The sequence below is a fragment of the Talaromyces marneffei genome, chromosome 7 (genome assembly GCF_009556855.1).
Source record: "Talaromyces marneffei chromosome 7, complete sequence".
NCBI lineage: Eukaryota > Fungi > Ascomycota > Eurotiomycetes > Eurotiales > Trichocomaceae > Talaromyces > Talaromyces marneffei.
The window spans coordinates 423,463-443,327 of NC_072354.1; the positions used below are offsets into that span (position 1 = coordinate 423,463).

A 19,865-nucleotide genomic window follows, 5' to 3' on the forward strand; every position below is an offset into this window, starting at 1 on the left:
TTAATATTAATTTGTTAGTCCTAAAACGTTAGGTAATTAAATCTATTGCAACTATTTGCGTCGAGTATCCAGGCCGCGAAAATTGCCAGAGACAACTTTGCCTGCCTCATCCCAGAGCCTCTGGGATGTAGCGTCTTTCAAGTTCAGGATTTCGAATTTCCGGTTGCTTGAATGTCTGGTCGAAGGTAATCAGACCTTAAAGTATCTATTTGAAGTTCTCAATGCAGAGAGACGGTCGTTTCTAGTATTCTTCCTTGTAGTCACACGTTCAGAGCCCCGTCAAGTCGATAATCAGGGTGAAAACGACCGCATTAGTGATGCCAGATCCCCGGTTCTCAAGTTCGATAATACGCAAGTGCGAACAACGAGCACAACATGGCGCCGATCTGGATACTTACCTGTAATCAGCTCTCAGAATTTTATCAAGTAGCGAAAGAGGGTCCACTCACCACTGTTCGTCCTGGCAGGTAGGGGAGTAGATCATTTATTTTTCTCGGTCCTTTTTTACTTAGACCAGACGCCAAACAAAGTTTCATAGATTGGAAAATCTGGCTTTCTGTCGGCAGAAGATGATACAGTGACTTGTTGCCCATCGGGGCACTGCCGAAACGTGAATACAAGCTGCCCGATATAGATCCACTGCAGCTCTAGAAAGACAGCCGCGTACTTCTCGGCCTGTTGCGTCATACGCCGCAAATGCAACTTCTCCCACACATCGTGCAGGGAGTCAATCACCTGGCCATCATCTGCTGATTGCTGCTGCTCCATAAACTCGATATAATCATCCCCACTCGGTACTCGGTAGTCGTAGTATGAGTTCTCTTCCGCGTTTGGTAATTGTTTGTTGATTTGATATGAATCTCGTGAAATGAGAAATATTTTCAACTTGCGCAATGGAGCCAGTATGTTTCGTATGGCGTTATGGTCAACAAACCAGTTGTGTCTCCACCCCGTTTGGTGCCCGGCACTGATATGTAGCTCTTCGAGTGAGGACAGACGAGAGAGAGACATGAGCGTGACGCTCGAAATGATCTTCTCATCCCATATCAAGGAAAGGGTTTTGAGATTGTAACATGATGTCAATGCTGGGACAATCCGCTCTAGGAGGGAGGGTGATTGGCTCCAAAGAATGCCGAATTTCTTCAACTGACTGTTGTGCTCAAGGGATCGGAGAGACAGCGTGGCAGGGAGGTTGACCCCATTCCAGACGAGAGTCTCAAGTGATCGGAGGTAACCAACTTGATCCATGGCATTTACTGTGATCGAATCTCCGATGTTGATGACCAAGGTAGACAGTCGTGGGCTTTGCAGGAGGCTTATCAACGATGGTTGACTTATCGGCATATCGTACTGAATAAATAGAAACTGAAGATGGGGAAAGTGAGCATTAAAAGAGATCGCCTTATCTTCGCGCCTATGAATCTGTATATGAGTGCATTTCAGGATACGGAGTGTGGAGCAGCATGCTTGAAACAGACCGTTCCAGAAAGGAGACGCGTCAACTGTCTCGCGCTCCCAACGATATCCGAAATCCCACTTGACATGAATATCGAGACTCAGTAGCGGCCACGACGCCCCATCTTCTAACTGCATAGCCATGTTGTCAGAGTCAAGGTTGCCTTCAAACTTCAAATGCTTGACTGTGGAAGCCCCCAGACTGTCCAGAAAGTAGGGATTGATATCGGCAACTTTGTCCCAATCTAGAATTTCCAGATGCGGTAATGTAGTGATAACTAGAAGTAATGAAGGATCATAGACATGGTCAATTCTTGTTGACACATTTCCGGAGAGTTCCATCCACTGCTGGAAAGCAGCCCTATCAGTTGAGGCTTCACCCTCTGAAATCTTGGGTCTCATAGCTTTACGCTCCTTCCAGTAGTGGGTTAAATTCGTTGTCATGTAGCGAACACAGGCGCCCAGTGCTGGCCGCCGAGTAAGGCGGTCCTTGGTCCTCATTCGCTCGGTAGCTTCGCGGATGAGGACCCCAAGAATATATGATGAACGAGGGCTAAAATCAATTAGGACATCGCGAAATTGGCAGGATCGTGCCAATTGACGGCAATCCGAGTTGACGAGCGCAAGAGAGGCCAATGATGACTTGTCCGTCTCAATATATTTGACGATCTCAGACAGGATTTCAACTGGGAGATTCAGAAGACTACTATTCTGCGCGGCAATAGGCCGTCCTTCCAGCAAACGATCGAGTGTCAGGGGTGACTTCTTGTATGTCGAAAGGAAAGGGTTTCCGGGATGCATGATGGCGGTGTATCAAAATCTATGATAACTGCATGAAAGTGCTGTGATGTGATATCAAGCCACCCACGGGAAATAGCCTAGGCAGAGACGGGATTAAGTAGCAGGATAAGAGAAACCAGTAACTCTATTTCTGTAGACATGAAATGGCCGCATTTTTGTAGCATTATCGGAGGAAAAATAAAGCATATAGTTATACATTCAATCCGACAGTAAACAAAGACACACACACCATGCGGCTATATGTACATGCCGGGCCGTCGTTCCTCCGCCGGTAACTGAATCTTCCACCAATACAACCCTAACCCTGGTCATATGGGTTAGGGTTAACACCCAGTGGATACAACACGTGACAAGATCCGGGGTAAAAAAGCTAATTGGCGGATGCTTGTCCGAGCTTTTCTTTCTGTAATGAAGCTCACACCTTTTCCTCCCCCACAAGATATTAGGAATATCCATCGCCATCGTTTCCACATAAAAAAGAAGCCAATATGTCCTGGCTTCTGAAAAGATGGCTCTTGCCACCCGAGGAAAAACCATCATCACAATCTCCAACACCGACGATAGACAACAATAACAACACCACAACCCAACAACTACAACAAACAAATACCACCGCCACGACTGCTCCTGCTCCTCCAAAAGAACCGCCTCTAATTCCCAACAATGCCAAACTACTCATCAGCGGCCTACTTTTCTTCTCCCTCTCCGCGCTCATAACCCGTCGCGCCCTGAGCCGGAAACACCTCTCCACCGTGCCGCCCTTCTACACAAGCAGCCCGTTCCACAAACCCAGCATAAGCGGCGGGCAAGACGCTTTCGAGGCACTCAATATCGCCACTATAAACACCGTCTCGATAGCCATGATTGCCGCCGGCGCAACTTTTTGCGTGATGGATATTGATTCCGTCGAAACTGCGAGGAAACGGTATAGGGAGAAGATGGGGTTGGAGGGTAGCCTCAAAAAGGGGGTGATGCCGTCGAAGGAGGAAGAAGAGCAGTTTGAGAGGGATATGGAGGAGTGGTTGGGCACTGTGTTTGAGAAGAAGGATTTGGGGGAGGTGAGGAGGAGGGTTGAGGAGGCCAGGCAGAGAGATAGAGAGAAAGCTAAAGAGCGGGAGGAGCAGCAGCAGTAGCAACAGAAATGAAGATATATGTCATGGTATGCGCTATTATGGCGTGGGAGTTTATGGGCGCTTTTTCTTAAGGAATGGATAGATATGGGATGGGACCGGTTACTGGATATAAGGGAATCACCACTCTGAAGCATTTGAACAGAAAAGCCGGATAAAGGCTTGCATTTCGTGTTTTCAACTCATTATATAGTGTACATAGGAACGGATAGATCAAGACATCCGGTCATATCTCTCTCTAGCCAGATCTTTCGTTTTTTCCAAAAATTCATCGTACCGACCGCGCGTATTCCGGGCAGCTTCTTCAGTCGCCTCGCCGAGTTTACTACCTTGTGCACCAAGTCCGACACCCTGAGCATATACATCTGTCGCAATCGGGGTCGTCATACCGGTTCCCTGTGCGCCCAGACCAGACCCTTCAGACCAGCCCATTTTACTCAAAAGAGCTGCTCCTTTGGATGGAGCTGGCGCAGTTGCTGGCTCTTCAATGTCTTGCGTCGTAGGTGCGGCGGGTTTGGGTTTGGCTTGAGTCTGTCGGGAGCTTCCGAATGCTTGACGGCGCTCTTTAGCTCGATCCCGATATTCGGTAGTAGGTTGATCGTTTTTATGTTTTTCAAGCTTTGCCAGTGCTTTTGTGACCATTTCTTCATTGTTGAGATTGTCACGATGTAGCTGGCTCAGTCGTTCGTGGCGGTTGACTTCAGCCGAGGACTTGAACTGGCGCATACACAAGTAGCAGCAGTTACGGTTCAAGTCCGCATAAGATCGACTAGGAGGCGCTACTGGTGAAACGCTTTCCAATTCTTTGCCCGGTTCATCATGTCCTTCTTCGTCCTTCTTGATACCGTGGAGTTCTGCATGCCGGTTGGACCAGAATTGGAGATGTGAAGGAACAGCCATTTTCTTGACGCCAGCAGAACTAGACGCCTCTGCTTTTCGTTTCTTCGCTTTGTCACCATCTTTCGTAGATTTTGATTCTGATTTTGACTTTTTATCGAGATCCTCCGTTGAAACTACCAGTTCCGTGACATAGCCATCCTCATCCCAGTATGCGAGTTTCATCGCCGCGTTATTCAACGGACTAAATGTAAACCTCACTGCGCTAGGGGTAGGGTTGATGACTGGAACGAAAACACCGGCATGGATATAACTCGCCAAGACTGGTCTCGAGGCGATGGTAAACTTTTCAAAAGAATTCAACTTCACCAAAGCTGCTTGTGCATCCTGAATCCAGTCAGTGAGTTATAGTCGCACCACAGATTCCAAGACATACCTCAAGAGTAGCAAACTCTGCAAATCCGAATTTCCAGCTCTCGTTGCTACGTCGATCACGAACAAGCAACACCCGCCGCAAGGAACCTTCTCTGGCCCCAAGATTCGAATCGCCTGTAGTAGAAGCGACTTTGGACTTCTTTGGCCCAGTTTCTGTGTTTTGATTCTCATCAGAGACGGGCTTATATAGTTTTTGTACGCCTTTAGAGAAGACTTCTTCCGTGACCGAGCTGTCCAGTCCTCTAAATAGTAGGAACTGAGAAGGCGTGTTATCCGCAGCTACATCGTTGTCACCGATATTACCTACACGAGCAGGTAACTCTTCTGGAGCCATTTCCGCTTCTGTTCCAAGTCAGAATATACTCTCTTTGGGTAGTGGATGTACGCACCAGCACGATCGGCCTGACAGCGGAAGCATTTTTGACGAGTAGCAAAGTTTTCAAACGAACACTGCAAAGTCAGTCAACAATGGACTGTACAGTGGAAATATAGACTCACGTTTCTGCATGTCCACTCGCCCTCCGGTTTACCGCGACGGTCGTCTCTTTCTCGAGTATAAGATATGCGAACTTTGGCACCGCGTTCGTCGTTGCCCGTATTCCGTCCATAGAGATATAAAGTCGGCGCGTTCTGTTCGATGAATGCTCTGGAGTCGTTCAAACTATAGAAACGAAGGAAGCCAATCTGCCGCGATATTTCTGTAGAAAGGTTAGTACGATCATAGATATGGACCAACATATACGTACTGGTCTGCCTGTCACGAATAACTCGGACGTCTTCCAATCCTTGCACATGATAATATTCAACCAATTCATTCGAGATCTGTCCACTCATCAACCGGGGTGCGAACATGCGCACACCCAGCGATTGCACATCTCAGCTTCACGTCTCAACAAAAACGGTACTGGTCATAACCAAACGGGGTGGAGTTGTCGAACGTCTTCCTCAACCATATCCACCGGCAATCCTTCCATAATGACTTCTCGGCTTTCTTGGACATGTCCACGATGGCGTTCGCGATCACGGTCCCGGTTACGACCACGACTCCGACTGCGACTGGGACTTCTGCTGCGGGTGTCATCGTATTCTGGTGAACGGTACCCTTCGCGATCGCGGTCTCTATAGCCGGCTTGTCGGCCGCCACCACCGCTTCGATGCGGAGACGAGCGGCGGAAGTCGTCGCGGCTTCCTCTATAATCTCGATCTCGATCTTCCGGGTACTCGGGTCTTCTATGGCCCGCGGGTCCTCGAGGGGCATCTCGTGTATGGTCTTTGTAATATCGCCCATCAGAAAATTAGCCAGAAGCTCTAACCACGAAATAACAGTTGTCTTATCCAATTGAACCGTGCTGTCGGTCTGTACCATGTAGAGGGTATTGTCCGCGCTCAACAGAGCGAGATCTTGAGTATCGGTCGTCATACATGCGGTCGTCGTAGCCTGACGAGCGATATGGCGGGTATCTGTTGTCGTGTGCCATGTCGGCGACCAAACCACTCAGTGTGAGACAGAGGTGTTGCGTTGTTGTCGAGTCAAGATGGTCCTGTCGCGGAAGTCGCTCTCGTCCATCAACACAGTCACGCTAGTCCAGATATGGATATCCCGATTTGGTCAGAAAAGCCGATAAGAGCTTCATTCATCTCGCTTTCTCTTCGCTTTACTCGTCAAATCAGTGATGAAACCGCTTTGCATGCGTATCTGTATAATATAAATATCATAATATGACAAAAATGCTGTATTTAAGTGGAGTTATTGTTTACAGATCGCGCAAGAGTCTGTCGGACTATGGCGTCTATAACTCTATTATGACGCCACAGCTTCCTTCCCCTCATTGCTTCCTGCTTTCACAAGAAAACAACATACAGACACGCTACAACAACCAATGAGTCTCACGTGCTTTTTTTTTTTCTCAACGTAATAAAGGATCCCTCTCCAAGCTCCAATGCGCAGATATCCCACTTGCGAGTTTATACCAAGGTGGATCATGGCTGGTCCAGGTCAGAAAATGCGGAACCAGTGTAGCTTGAACGTCGAATAGAGATGGACTTTCAGGCCGTTAATCTGCTTGGTAGATCTGCCAAGGGCAAGAATTAGTCTGATTACGAGGGCGGGGTAGCACAGCCAGCTGTCTTCCTCCTACACCTGAGGACCTCAATATTTCCACTCAGGAGACATCTCTTCACTTTCATACATTCAGTTGAAACCGCAGAATGTCACCACCAGTAAACCGCGCCTGGTGGAAGGAGTCCTCCGTCTACCAAATATGGCCCGCCTCCTATAAAGACTCCAACAACGATGGCATCGGCGACATCCCCGGCATCATCTCCAAACTCGACTACATCAAACAACTCGGGGTGGACATAATCTGGCTGTCCCCTTCTTACAAATCGCCGCAAGTCGACATGGGCTATGATATTTCAGACTACTACAGCATTCACGCACCTTATGGAACAGTCGATGATGTTGAGAAGCTGATTAGTGGGTGTCACAAAAGGGGGATGAAGTTGTTGATGGATCTAGTGGTCAATCATACAAGTGATCGGCATGAGTGGTTTCAGAAGTCGAGAAGCTCCAAGGATAACGAGTTTAGGGATTGGTATATTTGGAAACCTCCTAGGTTTGATGAGCAGGGGAATAGGCATCCGCCGAATAACTGGGTGTCTCATTTTCAGGGTAACCCAATATCCCTAATGTTGATAGAATTGGACATCTACTGATTTGTTGTAGGCAGTGCGTGGAAATACGACGACTTGACAGGCGAATACTACCTCCATCTCTACGCAGAGGCACAACCAGACCTGAATTGGGAACATCCCCCAGTTCGCAAAGCCGTATATGACATTGTACGCTTCTGGCTTGACAAGGGTTGCGATGGTTTCCGTATGGATGTCATCAACTTCATTAGCAAGAATCAAGAGTTCCCTGATGGACCCGTGACAAACCCTGAGACTCCCTGGCAATGGGGGCATACTCACTACGCTAACGGGCCCAGGCTACACGAATATCTGCAAGATATCGGCAAGATCCTGCAAGAGTATGACGCTTTCAGTGTAGGCGAAATGCCATTCGCGACAACGCTCGAAGACGTACTTAAAGCAGTCCGCTTCGACCGGAAGGAGATCAACATGATCTTTGACTTTGAGCATGTCGACGTTGATCATGGAAAACTCGACAAGTTCGGGCGCGGAAGGTGGAAGTTGACCGATCTGAAACGCCTGTTTAATAAATGGCAGACATTTATGTACGAAAACCAAGGATGGAATGCGTTGTACTGGGAGAATCACGATCAACCGCGATCTATTGATCGGTATACCGGTGCCAGCCCTGAGCATTCGGTCATTGCAGGCAAGATGTTGGCTACGTGTCTCGCATTGATGGCGGGCACGCCATTTGTGTACCAGGGACAGGAATTGGGGATGCGGAATGTGCCGATTGAGTGGCCGATTGAGGAGTACCAGGATATTGATTGTTTGAATCATTGGAAGAGGTACCTACCGACGCCGTCTGACTAATGTTGGGGACCGATTGATTGACCTGACTAGACATCTAGAAACAGAACACGACAACCTCGAAGCTCTCAGCAACTACCGCAAGGAATACCAAAAGAAATCTCGAGACAACGCCCGCACCCCAGTGCAGTGGACCGCAGGTCCAAACGCAGGCTTTACGGACGACGCCAATGTTAAACCCTGGATGAGCGTCAACCCTAACCACACACAGATCAACGCTGAGAGTCAGGTGTCTGATCCTACATCTGTCTACAACTACTGGCGCTCGGTCTTGGGTTTGCGAAAGAAGTATCTCGACATGTTCGTCTATGGAGATTTTGTGCTGGTAGATCGTGATAATGAGAATATATTTGCTTATACCCGCCAGTTCGGAAATCAGCAGGCATTGGTGGTCTGCAACTTTACTGATCGGATGATTGAATGGGATTCCACGAAGAACTTGATCAGAGGAGAGGTGAAGGAGGTCTTGTTAAACAACTATGGGGTGAGCGAGAGGTTTAGCGGAGAAGAGAGTTGGGTGCTGCGACCGTATGAGGCTGCAGTGTTGTTGGTTGCCTGACGGATATTATCAGCCATAGATTGATGGATTGATACATACAGATGCCCTGAATATAGTCAGACTACCTAGGCATGACATATGGTGCACGGATACTCCGTACGTCTCAGCGAGTAGAATATAATGAGAGTCGATATTATAACTCCGCATGATATTGCCGTAGTGAGGTGAGAGTGGACAATCCCGATACCTACCTCCTACGAAGACTGTCAGGCAGAATGAACGAATCCCTGCAAATCAAGTGCGCAGTCATCAACTGACTGTGCATTGTGTGACCAACGCTGATTTAAATACATGCTGACGGATGTACTCTGCAGTGTGTACAGAGTAAGCAGAATGAGCCAAAAAGTGGTGGTGGTGGTGGTGGTGCGATAATTGGGGCGGCAGCCTCGAGCTTCCCCTTTAATTCTCCGGCCATATATTCCGCTCCGAATCAGTACGGTCTGTATCTCCCACTCACTCACGCACTGGTTGTAAATTGCAAGTTGCAAAGTCAACGCAAGTAATAACATTGCCTTACCGACATTCCCATGAAGCGACGCGATCGTCAGAGGAAGTACGTACGTAGTCTGTAGGAGCAAATGCAACGGATTGTCGATCCGTTCGCATTTAGTATGGAGAGCGCCCAGGCGCTAAAGTGCTAAGACCAACACGCTATGTGCGCTAAGCTGAAACTAACGGCCACCAAAATTGACACCAACCACAGAACACCAAGCATGACGTCGGTCCAAGTAGCCTGAAACACGCTGGAGACGTACGCTAAACACGATCCAGTCTAGGGTGGCTCCATCTGGAAGACCGAAACCACTCAAGTCGCTAGAGTCACTGGAGTCACTGGAGTATGGGTCCTGGACGGAATCGTTTGTCATACGTCGGGAGATTGGAACATCCGCAATAGGGGAATGATTTTGGTGATCGTTGATTGGGGGGTACTACTACGTATGTAGTTACGTATACACTATACAGTCATAAGTTAGTTACTATGCATGGAAGCAAAAACTTCCCGCGACGTTCTCTCGAAAGTGGAAATACGTACGGTGGATGGTGGATGGACTGCAAATGCCGCGTCCCCATAGGTAGGATACTAGGATACAATACCCTATAGGATGCATGCAGAACGGCATCCCAAGCCTGCGGAATGGTGAAGATCCACACGGGTCATTCATTGATGAATCAACCAACGGCGGCACCCACGAACACGATAGACAGGAGTATAGTTACTTAACATACTATGTATTAGTTATGTCGCTCCCCGCTGGTCGTTCGTCATCGACCACAGACAAGCTTTTGGTGTGTGTCTAGTGCCTACTACCGGCTACTACAGTAGTAGTAACTACCTGCAGAGTACATAGTAGGTTCGAGAGTTGATTAAATCCAGGGCTTGAGCGTTGATCGCGATTTCCGTTTATCTTTCCAAGGCATACATAGTTACATAGTGCGTACTTATATTAGGAGACTCCTTGCTAGAAATTGTGTCCTGTACCACTACATCCACATATTTGGCGTCTTTGTGTCTGTATGCAGAGACATGTTTGCCTTCGGTCTTTCTAATCCTTGATTCCGATCCAGACAGCGATTAATACACTCCTTGATTCTCCATTCATTCCTTTTCTTTCTTTCCTTTCCTTCCTTTCTTCCTTCCTTCTTTCCTTTTCCTTAAAACCTCACTAAAACAATATTCTATTTCTTTCATCTCTTCTTTATACTCTTTTTCAACTACCTCATCGTTAACTCCTCCGAATGATCCCTCCTCCTCCACGCTTACGTTATTCGCCGCTTCCGCTCCCGCCGCCTTGTCCTTTCTCCTCACTACGTATATCCTAACTCATCGACACAACACAACGAACGAACGACCCCATGCTTCCCCTCCGCCGCAAATCGCGCCGATGGATCACAATCGTTGCGCCGTTGATCGGATTCGTGGTCCTGCTGCAGTTCCTGCGTGGTCCGCAATGGTTCATGGTAGCCAAGTCGCCAAGTCAGATTAGTCCTCGGGGGGGCACTTCCCCGGACCAACAGCAGCTGCAAAAACAACAACCACCACCACCACCACCACCACCAATACCACCTAAAAAGCTAGCTGCACCGACGAGACAAGCTCAAAGAGAACAGCAGCCATTACTCGTACCGCCGCAACAGCAACCGAATAGTAATACCAAAAAGTTCGCATGTCCGTCTCTACCGGGCATCGAGGATGTGCTCGTCGTCTTGAAAACAGGGGTAACTGAAGCACTCGACAAAGTACCCATCCACGCCCGAACGACCTTTCGCTGCGTTCCGAATTTCGTGATTTTCTCGGATCATGCGGAACAGATTGAGGGTGTGCAGCTGTACGACGTACTACAGAATGTGCAAGAGGATGTGCGGTTAACCATCGAAGACTTTGATCTCTACAATCGGTTGCGGGTGTCTGGTCGTGCGGGATTACAAAAAGCCGATTCTACGGAAGAGGAGAATGGGGTGTTTGGTATGCCGAACAACCCCGGTTGGAAATTGGACAAATGGAAGTTTCTGCCTATGATCGATGAAGCGCTGAAGCTCAAACCGGATGTGAAATGGTATGTCTTTATGGAGGCCGATACACACATCGTCTGGGCGAATTTGGTTGCGTGGCTTTCTCGGCTGGATCCGCGGGAGCCGTTGTATTTGGGTACCGAGACGCAGATTGGCGACGTGTTGTTTGCGCATGGCGGGTCCGGGTTTATCCTGTCGCAGCGTGCGATGAGGATGGTGTCGAAACAGTACGCCAAGAAAGCGAAGGAGTACAATGCATACACGAACGAAGAATGGGCGGGGGATATGGTGTTGGGCAAAGTGCTGAAAGATGCCGGTGTGGATTTGACGTTCACCTGGCCGCTGTTGCAGAATGCAAAGTTGGGGGAGATTGAGCCGTTGACAAACGCGTTTTATCGGCAGCCGTGGTGTTTTCCGGTTGTTGGGTTTCATCATCTTAGTCCCGAGGATGTGGAGGAGATGTGGAAGTTTGATCAAGATTGGTTTATTAAGGTAACCCCCCTCCCTCTTCGTTGTTGACCGTTGATGACAAAGGACATTGCTAACATCTAATATAGAAGAAAAATAAATACCTCCTCCATTCAGACGTCTTCCGTGAACGGATCCTCCCGTATATGCGTCCCGGCATCCAAGAAGACTGGGACAATCTCTCCGGCGACCTCGTCGAAGACATGTTGGTGGAGAACGTGCATGACTGCCGCCGCATCTGTGAAGCGGACGGCTTATGTCGGCAATACAGTTTCCGTTGGAGCGAAGACCCGGATGTTGAAGGCGAATGGAAACCGGAATGTCGAACCTTTGAGTCGCCGCGGTTGGGTGTTGCGCGCGAGGGCACGCAGTCCGGTTGGATGATGACGCGGATTGAGGTTACGGCGAGAGCGAAGGGGAAGTGTGAGAGTGTTGAATGGGAGTGACCTTCTTCTCCCGCTCCTCCTCTCGGTCTCGTTTGGGCAATATGCTGTCCAAGATAGATTTAATTGATTTGCTAATTGGGATGGCTCGGCGTTAGTTTTATGTACCAACATAGGCATAGCTATGGCGTTCTTTGATCGGGTCCGGGAAGGGACTGGATATACTATACTATACATCATACAATCGTTTTTAAGCTAGATCGTTCAAAAATGAATAACAATTCTATTACTTTGAAGATTCCTTTATATTTATATATATATATATATATGCCATGCCCACTTTTACATACCGCGGTTCCTATCGTCTAGATTCGATCTTCTTAGAATGCAATTTCACCAACTCGGGGATAATCAAACTCTCAATCTCGAGTCCTCCATCGGGGACCTCCTCTCCATCGACCTCACGTCTGCTCTCTTCGCCCCCGTCGCCTTGGGATGATATTTGGGAAGGATGCAGCACCTTCTCCGCAAGACCGATTTGATTCTCACTGCCCGAAATCGATTTACTCCTCTTCGCTTTCGGGACGCGTATCCACCGTTCATGCGGCTCCTCGGGCGTGACGAATACCACCTCCCACTTTCTGGTGGATAACAAATTGCCAATGACCAGGTGATGGGCATATCGTTGCAGCGACGTACGCGCTTTGTATACTAGCAGCGCCGGGTCCGTCTCCAGCTTAAAGGAGACGATGTAGCTTCCCTCCGGAGCCCAGCCGTCGACTAGTCGATGCAGGAACTTGGGCACGGGGTCCAGGTCGATGATTAATTTTTTGGATCGGTGTTCGTCTTCTTCCTTTTCGGGCGGGTCGTTGTAGCCTGTGTATACCTCGTCGTCTTGAATAGTATCATCCGCAGAGGCGGCGGTAGTGGTGGTAGTGTTAGAGCTGGTGAGATAGGCCGGAATCTCGGACGATTGTATTTTGTGTTCTGCCATTCGATCTCTCGGAATGAAGAAATCGCTGACTGCGGCGGCTAGGTAAAACAGTGCATTCGCTCCCAGGGGTTTCATGATATGCGCCAGCGCTCGGAGTTCGAACATGTATTCCGTCACGGTCGTGAAGGGCAGTACAAGCAACAGATTGTTGTCTTTGGCATGTCTGTATTTGCGCAGAACGTCGCGCATGGACGTTTGGTATTCCTCTCTGACCACGATGGAGGATGTGGAGGGGTCTTCGTCCATAAAGTCCAGAAAGCAGTTGGTGGAGTGGCTGTAGTGCCGCGAGTAAGGAAGTAAAGAGAACTGGCGGTGCAGGAAGATTACGGCGTACCCGTTTTCGAGGAATTGTTCGGCGGAGGAGGCGCCGCGCGTGCCGGCGGAGAAGTTGTCGATGAAGCGGACTGTTTGGTTTTCGAGCTGGATTCATTTTTTCAAGTTAGATTTTTGAGGTGGTAGTGGTGAGGGGGAAGGGTTGATATGGTTATGTACAGGAACTGTGGTTCCGCCACTGGTCACCAACACGACGCGTCGGTTTTTCTCGACTTGGAGCTGGACAAAAGCTCGCGTGAGGGATTCATGGCGTTGGAGAGCTTTGGGGGGTGGGTAGCTGTTGAAGTAGTGTGATTCTGCTTCTGTGGACATTGCGGCGGCGGGCGGGCGGGAGACTGGTTGGGTATGGTGTTGTTGTTGATGACAACAGTCAATGTTGTCAATGCAGCTAATCGATTGACTGGTATAGATTGACAATGGCCTCTCGCAGTGTAGAGGGATTGTTGTTGTTCTCGTTTTTGAGCTTGACGGTATAAAAGGACTGTCGCAAACGGTCAATGAAATGCGGGGGTGACGGAGATCCTTTGCTGCTTTCAAGGTTATCTTATCTAATCTACCAGAAACCCCTCGGTCATTCCTCACTCACTCACTTATATCCTCGAAATGTATAACAAAATATTGACGCAATTAAAAGGGAGAGCAGAATATATATACGACCTGGATGCGCTGCGATGCGACTGTTGATATATTAGTTATTCCGAGGTATGATGAGATCTACCTTGTACAAACGGTACTTCCTGATGTCCGAGATTCTGCAGGGATGACCAACGTCCTAGCTTCAGTAATGAAAATTGTTTTCTTGATTTGACTCTTTTGCCGTGGGGTCCAGTCCAATACAGAACGAGTCTAGTGCATGTGGACATCCATACGAAGCTTTTTGGCACCTGCCAAGCTAGGTATCAGTTGCTAGTAACCCCTTGTCCGTCCGGGTTATATATCTTCATGGAGCGACTGTCGACAAGGGCCATTTGTACCTAGGTAATCTCGACGCCGACCGAAGTACCTGTCTCATAACGCGGCACTAATTGAGAGATGGGATGGGGACCTAGTCTAATATTCTATTGCTCTAGTATTAACAGCTTTATGCTTAGTTCCTGAAACCATTATTCACAGCTGCAGCACGGTGCCAAAACATACATGGATCCCATACCAAGAAGGAATGGTCGATCGCTTTCCTCAGAAAGCACCCCCAGTGTCACAGTTAAACGGCGCATCAACCTCCTGCAGCTCATTCTTGATCATGCCCCAGACACTCTCCGACCACGCAAGATTGGCGTGGTTGAGATGATCATCAGGACAAAAGTCCTGGACAATCAGATTCCGGACATTAGGCTCATCAACCCGACTCACATTGATGGGGACAAGCGTGTCGTAGTTGGACATGATGACAGTCGCATTGATATTATCAGGCACAATCTTGGAGCTATTCTTGAACGCGAGATAAATATCGCCATCATTGTTCTCCATATCAATACATGCTGCACACAATGGCTTAACAGCCGCTTCAAGCAACTTCAGGAGTCCATCCGGCAGGGCCTGGAAGAAGTCCGTCAACCCGAAATAGTGTGCACCATGAACAGCCGGTCCCAGAGCAATGGCGTGGTCAACAACAGCCGCAACTTTAGGCTGCGTCATGGGCACATATAGCGCCATAACTCCGCCTTCAGAATGACCAACAATGTCAACCTTGCCGCCCTTTTTTTGTGCGACTTCGACGATGTATGCACCTATATCCTTGGCCGATTTGGTCATTTCTGTCAGACCGCCGATTAGAGGCGGATTGATCGGTGAGCCGTAGGTTTGTGCGTATACGCACCAGCCTTCGGAGGTCATGTTTTTGTGTAGTAGGTTCAGGTCGACTTCGCGTGAGGCGGTCAGGGCGTGGATCATGACGACGGGGTTGCGGCCAAGGGGGTCGACGCAGTTAAAGTCGTTTGCTGGGGCGCCGTACCAGGATCCTGTGAATAGGCCATCGGGGATGGTGATTCCTAGGATGTCGAGTGCTGTCGTGCCGGTGGCCAGGGCCAATGCTATAATCTGAGCGGTAGCGCGCATCTTGATGGTTGCTGGAGTCTGTACTGGACAGCTGGAAAGCAAGGGCGATCGGAGGTTTCTATACATATTTATTTCTAAAAAAGTTTTTATCTTATGGTTTTCAGCTTAGACGTGCAAGGTTGCATCCCGAGGATTCGGGTTCAAAAAACCGCTCCTATCGATATGACATTTACCAGTAGTGCTTACTTATTGATCCTACAACCTTAATTCCTTCAACTAAGTGATTATTCTATCTGCTAATTTTGGTCTAGTTCTGACTGTGATCCTGACAAGTCGATCCTTCAACTACGGAGTCCGGAAATGAGGAATAGAAGATTTCCCTATTTCTACATCTTGCATGTAGAAGTTTTTATCATACAGGAATGAAGAGACTTCCACGTGATAGAAGACCTCGTCTGTCTAATAATAACCCATTATTAGTTAGGAGCACAGCTTGTTACTAAACTGAAATAGCTCTCGATAACCATAATTGATATAGATGTGAACCGTGTTCTAGGCTAGTCATGGAAGCTTTGATGCGAGTGCTCCTATTTACTGCCCAGATGAACAATCAAAAGGAAGACGATAAAATAACTCCATGAACCATTTGAACTTTTTTGTTAAAGGAACAAACAATACTTGAGGTGGCATTGGCTTTTCTAAGGCTTTTGGAAATGCCATCTAGGGTTAGGGCTATACCATGGTACATTTACTAGGTAGTCCGAGTGGGGCCGAATGCAAAGAAAAACTCCCACCTTTCACATCTCTCTATCTTCACTTCTTCCTCTCCCAACGATGCCATGAATGCCTTCATTGCAGCATTCCAACTAGGAAAGACCTGGTACCGCGTCGGTCTTACTTCTGACTTTGCGGACATAGCTGAAGGCGAAGATAATGGCTGCCAATTGACGCCGAGCTGCAAAGCATTCAAAATCCCGAACATAGTAGACCAGGATGCGGTCGAAGCAACTTTATCAGAGCTACCAAAGGATCTAAAGGATCAGGTTCTCATTTTCAAATATAGAGGCAAGATCCATGCCATTGATCATGTATGCGCTCTCCCTCCTCCGCCCCGAAGAACAAGCATTGCACAATATATACATATATACATATATATACTTCAAGTTGGCTGACGAAATCAAAGCAATGCCCGCATTCTTCGTTCCCGCTTTCGCAGGGAAACTTGTTCGATATTGAGGATTTTGGAATCAAGCTTAGTACTGGGATTACATGTCCCAAACATGAATGGTCCTTTGATATTACTTCCGGCCAAGCGGATCGTGGGAATTATAAGTTGAAAGTTTGGGAAGTACAGCTGCGCGATCAGCCGCAATCTACTACCACTGAGAAGGAAGTTTGGGTGCGGAGGAAGCAGAGGATAGGTTGATTGATTGCTACCGTACAGTTTTCGACCAAAAGACTGGTGGCGACTGCATTTCTGGAGCGACTTTCAAAGATACCAATGTACATAAGTACTTCATTTTTCATTAGTTCTAATTTATCGATTTATGAGGAATGGATCAAATAGTTCTTGCCTTCCTCGTGTACATCAATCATTCCTCTCCATATAAGGCCGACATCCCTCGTAAATACCCTTATACCCAGGATACTTCATGAATCTCTGAAACACGCCTTCGTCAACCATCCTAGCACACTGCAGAGTACCAGCAATGAAGAAATCGGCATACGTAGGCTTTGCGCCTAATATAAAAGGCCCCTCATCCTTGTTTGTCCGCATCAACTCTCCAATGGCCCGCAATTCGGGATCTATGGCGAGCCAATCTTGCTCTTCTTTTGTCGGATCAAGTACATCCTCGAGCGAACGCCCAATTGAGGCCTCGCGTGTACGTCTGAAGTATTCCTGGGCGCGCGGAGACAGGATGTATATTTCGCGTGGCATTATTGAGTCGCTGAGTGTCTTGCCGAGTATAGACCGAGATTTAACCTGGATCTGGCGACCCAGTTCCGATGTCAGTGGCACTGGAGGCTCTGAGTAGATTGACTCTAGGAACTGCGCGATGACCAATGAGTCCATGATGCACCTATTTGTTGGTACGTGCTTGATGGCGGGCACTGTGTATTTGGACTGTGAACCCGTCGTTGTTTTGCCGGGGGTCAAACCCCTGACGCAAACCGGTATGGTTAGTCTGCTTTGAGTAATGGAAATAGAAAGAAAGTAAGGACGGAAATATACAGCTCCTTGAGAGTAGGCTCAATGTCTGGAAACTCGAGAAAATGGTTTTGTAGGGAATACGCTTGTAGTTAAGCATGAGGCGGATGCGCCAGACTGTGGGTGAAAAGCAGGCATCCTTGATGCATGCTAGGTCATACAAGACGATCTCAGGCTCGGAGTGGGTAGTCATCTCGCAATACTATGCTCAAGTCAATTTGGATTAATCTGAACCTGGAAGTTTCTGCGGGTAGTTTCTTCAATTTATAGACACAAGGATAACTGTCTAGGCAGCTATAGATATGTTGTTGAAGAAGGATGGATGTATGTACTCCACTTCGACTAGATAGTTATATATTGACCCGAATCACCCGATTGGCATCTAATTACATGTATAACAATTGTACGGAGTACTGGAGAGCAACAATCCTACATAGCCAACAAATCAGGAGAAGATCGTCCAAACTAATTCAGTCCACTCTTTATACTGTTTTGATGTCAAAATTTCCGATTCCGTCTGATTTCAAGTTGCTAGTGGCCTACTTGATATCAAATTGGGAGCCATTCTGCATGCCACTACTGCGAAGCGTATGCCTAGCAGTTAGTTCACAATAGACACTATCATGCTACATACTCTGTAGTTAGTATGTCTACTAAGAAACAACAACCACGTGATACTCTATACCGGATTGAGAATATACGATGGGCTACGCTACGGTATTTGCTAGCCCAGGCTGTTTTGACCCCGTGGCAGGGGTCCCCATCAAATCAATTCCTACACCAAAACGGCCTCTTGCTCCGCGGTGTGAAAAGTATGGGCTATAGATATACGCTATAGATCTACGCTATTGAGTCACAGTAGTAGACTTTGACTCATCGATGGAGCTGCTCGACCCGGCTCTTTATACGGTCGCATGGATCGCTCCGCTCGAGATCGAGGCACGAGCAGCCTTGCACATATTGGACAACCGCCACCGAGGGCAATTTCCCTGGAGACACGGTTATAACCATCTATTTCATGCTGGAGATATCAACAGGAGTAATGTGATCATTGCAACCTTACCAGAAGGTGAGCCATATGGTACAGGATCGGCAGCCGCGCTTGCCAGCGAGGTAAAAACATTCTTTCCAAACATACAGTTTGGTCTTTTGGTTGGTGTTGCAGCGGGCCTACCCAATCTCTCACGAACCCCAGCGCGAGATATACGCCTTGGAGACGTTCTTGTGGGACTCCCAGAAGGCGAAAGCGCCGGCCTAGTCGCATATGATCTCGGAAAGGAAACAAAAAATGGATTTCAACCATTGCGTAGCGGACATACATTGGCTATGACGGAGAAGATAGTCAGAGCAGCAATTGGTCATATCAAGATTGAAGCACCAAATGAGGCAGATATCTTTTTACCATTCTACGAGAGTATTAAAGATAAGGAGCATGCGAATGGCACATTTCGTGATCCAGGGCAAGACCACGATGAGGTCTATGAGATTGATGAAGATGGGACTGAGTGTCTTGTTAAACGAGAACAACGGCAGGACTCGAAACGAATACGAGTATGGTATGGACCAATAGGATCTGGGGAGAAACTGATACAGAGTGCCGAGAAAAGGAATGAGTTGCGAGACAAATATAATATCATCGGTCTGGAGACGGCGGCCGCTGGTATTATGAACCAGATTCCAGTTGGTGTCATCCGAGGGGTATGTGATTATGGGGATGAACATAAGAAAAAGGAGTGGCAACCGTATGCAGCAGCTATGGCAGCAGCTTATGCTAAAGCCGTCTTGTATCAGATCTCACCGAAAAGTGGGCTAGCACAGAATGTCTCTACTGAATCTGGTATGTTTGTTTAGACCCAAATCATCCTATCTACGAGTATATAATGCACAGCATATGGATTAACTATGATTGTTCTTTAGGGGGCAGATATCAGGTGCCTATCCATCTTACTAATGTTCCTGCAATCGACAGCTTTTTAGAAAGATATCAGGAGCTACAGCAACTATGGCATCATTCGAAACCAGGGAATTCCAAGTCACAAGAGGCGTCTGTTCTTCATGGGATTGGTGGCACAGGAAAGACACAATTAGCAATTCCATTTGCGCAAGATCCAAAGGATGACTTCTCTACCATATTTTAGCTGAGTAGCAAGAGTCATGATGCATTATTGCACGCTTTAAACTCCGTCCTGCCTCTGTTGCCCAGCCACGGCCAGACTATCAAAGCAACAAATAAAAAGGAAATAGAAAG

At 47.8% G+C, this 19,865-nt stretch overlaps 10 protein-coding genes across 10 annotated transcripts; 5 read left to right on the forward strand and 5 right to left on the reverse strand.

The window, feature by feature from the left end:
• Positions 1 to 504: 504 nt before the first annotated feature.
• EYB26_008801 (uncharacterized protein) lies at positions 505 to 2,256 on the reverse strand (the record flags this gene model as incomplete). Its single annotated transcript, XM_054268052.1, has 1 exon — positions 505 to 2,256. The coding sequence occupies one exon, from the start codon at positions 2,254 to 2,256 to the stop codon at positions 505 to 507; it is 1,752 nt and encodes a 583-aa protein (XP_054124027.1).
• Positions 2,257 to 2,744: 488 nt separating this feature from the next.
• Positions 2,745 to 3,389, forward strand: EYB26_008802 (uncharacterized protein; the record flags this gene model as incomplete). Its single annotated transcript, XM_054268053.1, has 1 exon — positions 2,745 to 3,389. One exon carries the CDS (start codon positions 2,745 to 2,747, stop codon positions 3,387 to 3,389), a length of 645 nt encoding a protein of 214 aa, XP_054124028.1.
• A 210-nt stretch (positions 3,390 to 3,599) lies between these two features.
• EYB26_008803 (uncharacterized protein) lies at positions 3,600 to 6,136 on the reverse strand (the record flags this gene model as incomplete). The annotated part of the gene is made up of 7 exons (XM_054268054.1): positions 3,600 to 4,610; positions 4,660 to 5,000; positions 5,048 to 5,108; positions 5,157 to 5,356; positions 5,405 to 5,480; positions 5,597 to 5,928; positions 6,022 to 6,136. The coding sequence occupies 7 exons, from the start codon at positions 6,134 to 6,136 to the stop codon at positions 3,600 to 3,602; spliced, it is 2,136 nt and encodes a 711-aa protein (XP_054124029.1).
• Positions 6,137 to 6,866: 730 nt separating this feature from the next.
• On the forward strand, positions 6,867 to 8,724 carry EYB26_008804 (uncharacterized protein; the record flags this gene model as incomplete). Its single annotated transcript, XM_054268055.1, has 3 exons — positions 6,867 to 7,329; positions 7,384 to 8,143; positions 8,199 to 8,724. 3 exons carry the CDS (start codon positions 6,867 to 6,869, stop codon positions 8,722 to 8,724), a joined length of 1,749 nt encoding a protein of 582 aa, XP_054124030.1.
• A 1,854-nt stretch (positions 8,725 to 10,578) lies between these two features.
• On the forward strand, positions 10,579 to 12,149 carry EYB26_008805 (uncharacterized protein; the record flags this gene model as incomplete). Its single annotated transcript, XM_054268056.1, has 2 exons — positions 10,579 to 11,727; positions 11,793 to 12,149. 2 exons carry the CDS (start codon positions 10,579 to 10,581, stop codon positions 12,147 to 12,149), a joined length of 1,506 nt encoding a protein of 501 aa, XP_054124031.1.
• A 295-nt stretch (positions 12,150 to 12,444) lies between these two features.
• EYB26_008806 (uncharacterized protein) lies at positions 12,445 to 13,725 on the reverse strand (the record flags this gene model as incomplete). The annotated part of the gene is made up of 3 exons (XM_054268057.1): positions 12,445 to 13,354; positions 13,415 to 13,500; positions 13,573 to 13,725. 3 exons carry the CDS (start codon positions 13,723 to 13,725, stop codon positions 12,445 to 12,447), a joined length of 1,149 nt encoding a protein of 382 aa, XP_054124032.1.
• An 864-nt stretch (positions 13,726 to 14,589) lies between these two features.
• Positions 14,590 to 15,468, reverse strand: EYB26_008807 (uncharacterized protein; the record flags this gene model as incomplete). The annotated part of the gene is made up of 1 exon (XM_054268058.1): positions 14,590 to 15,165. One exon carries the CDS (start codon positions 15,163 to 15,165, stop codon positions 14,590 to 14,592), a length of 576 nt encoding a protein of 191 aa, XP_054124033.1.
• A 779-nt stretch (positions 15,469 to 16,247) lies between these two features.
• EYB26_008808 (uncharacterized protein) lies at positions 16,248 to 16,834 on the forward strand (the record flags this gene model as incomplete). The annotated part of the gene is made up of 2 exons (XM_054268059.1): positions 16,248 to 16,496; positions 16,592 to 16,834. 2 exons carry the CDS (start codon positions 16,248 to 16,250, stop codon positions 16,832 to 16,834), a joined length of 492 nt encoding a protein of 163 aa, XP_054124034.1.
• Positions 16,835 to 16,996: 162 nt separating this feature from the next.
• On the reverse strand, positions 16,997 to 17,482 carry EYB26_008809 (uncharacterized protein; the record flags this gene model as incomplete). Its single annotated transcript, XM_054268060.1, has 1 exon — positions 16,997 to 17,482. The coding sequence occupies one exon, from the start codon at positions 17,480 to 17,482 to the stop codon at positions 16,997 to 16,999; it is 486 nt and encodes a 161-aa protein (XP_054124035.1).
• Positions 17,483 to 18,496: 1,014 nt separating this feature from the next.
• Positions 18,497 to 19,755, forward strand: EYB26_008810 (uncharacterized protein; the record flags this gene model as incomplete). The annotated part of the gene is made up of 2 exons (XM_054268061.1): positions 18,497 to 19,454; positions 19,535 to 19,755. 2 exons carry the CDS (start codon positions 18,497 to 18,499, stop codon positions 19,753 to 19,755), a joined length of 1,179 nt encoding a protein of 392 aa, XP_054124036.1.
• Positions 19,756 to 19,865: the final 110 nt, after the last annotated feature.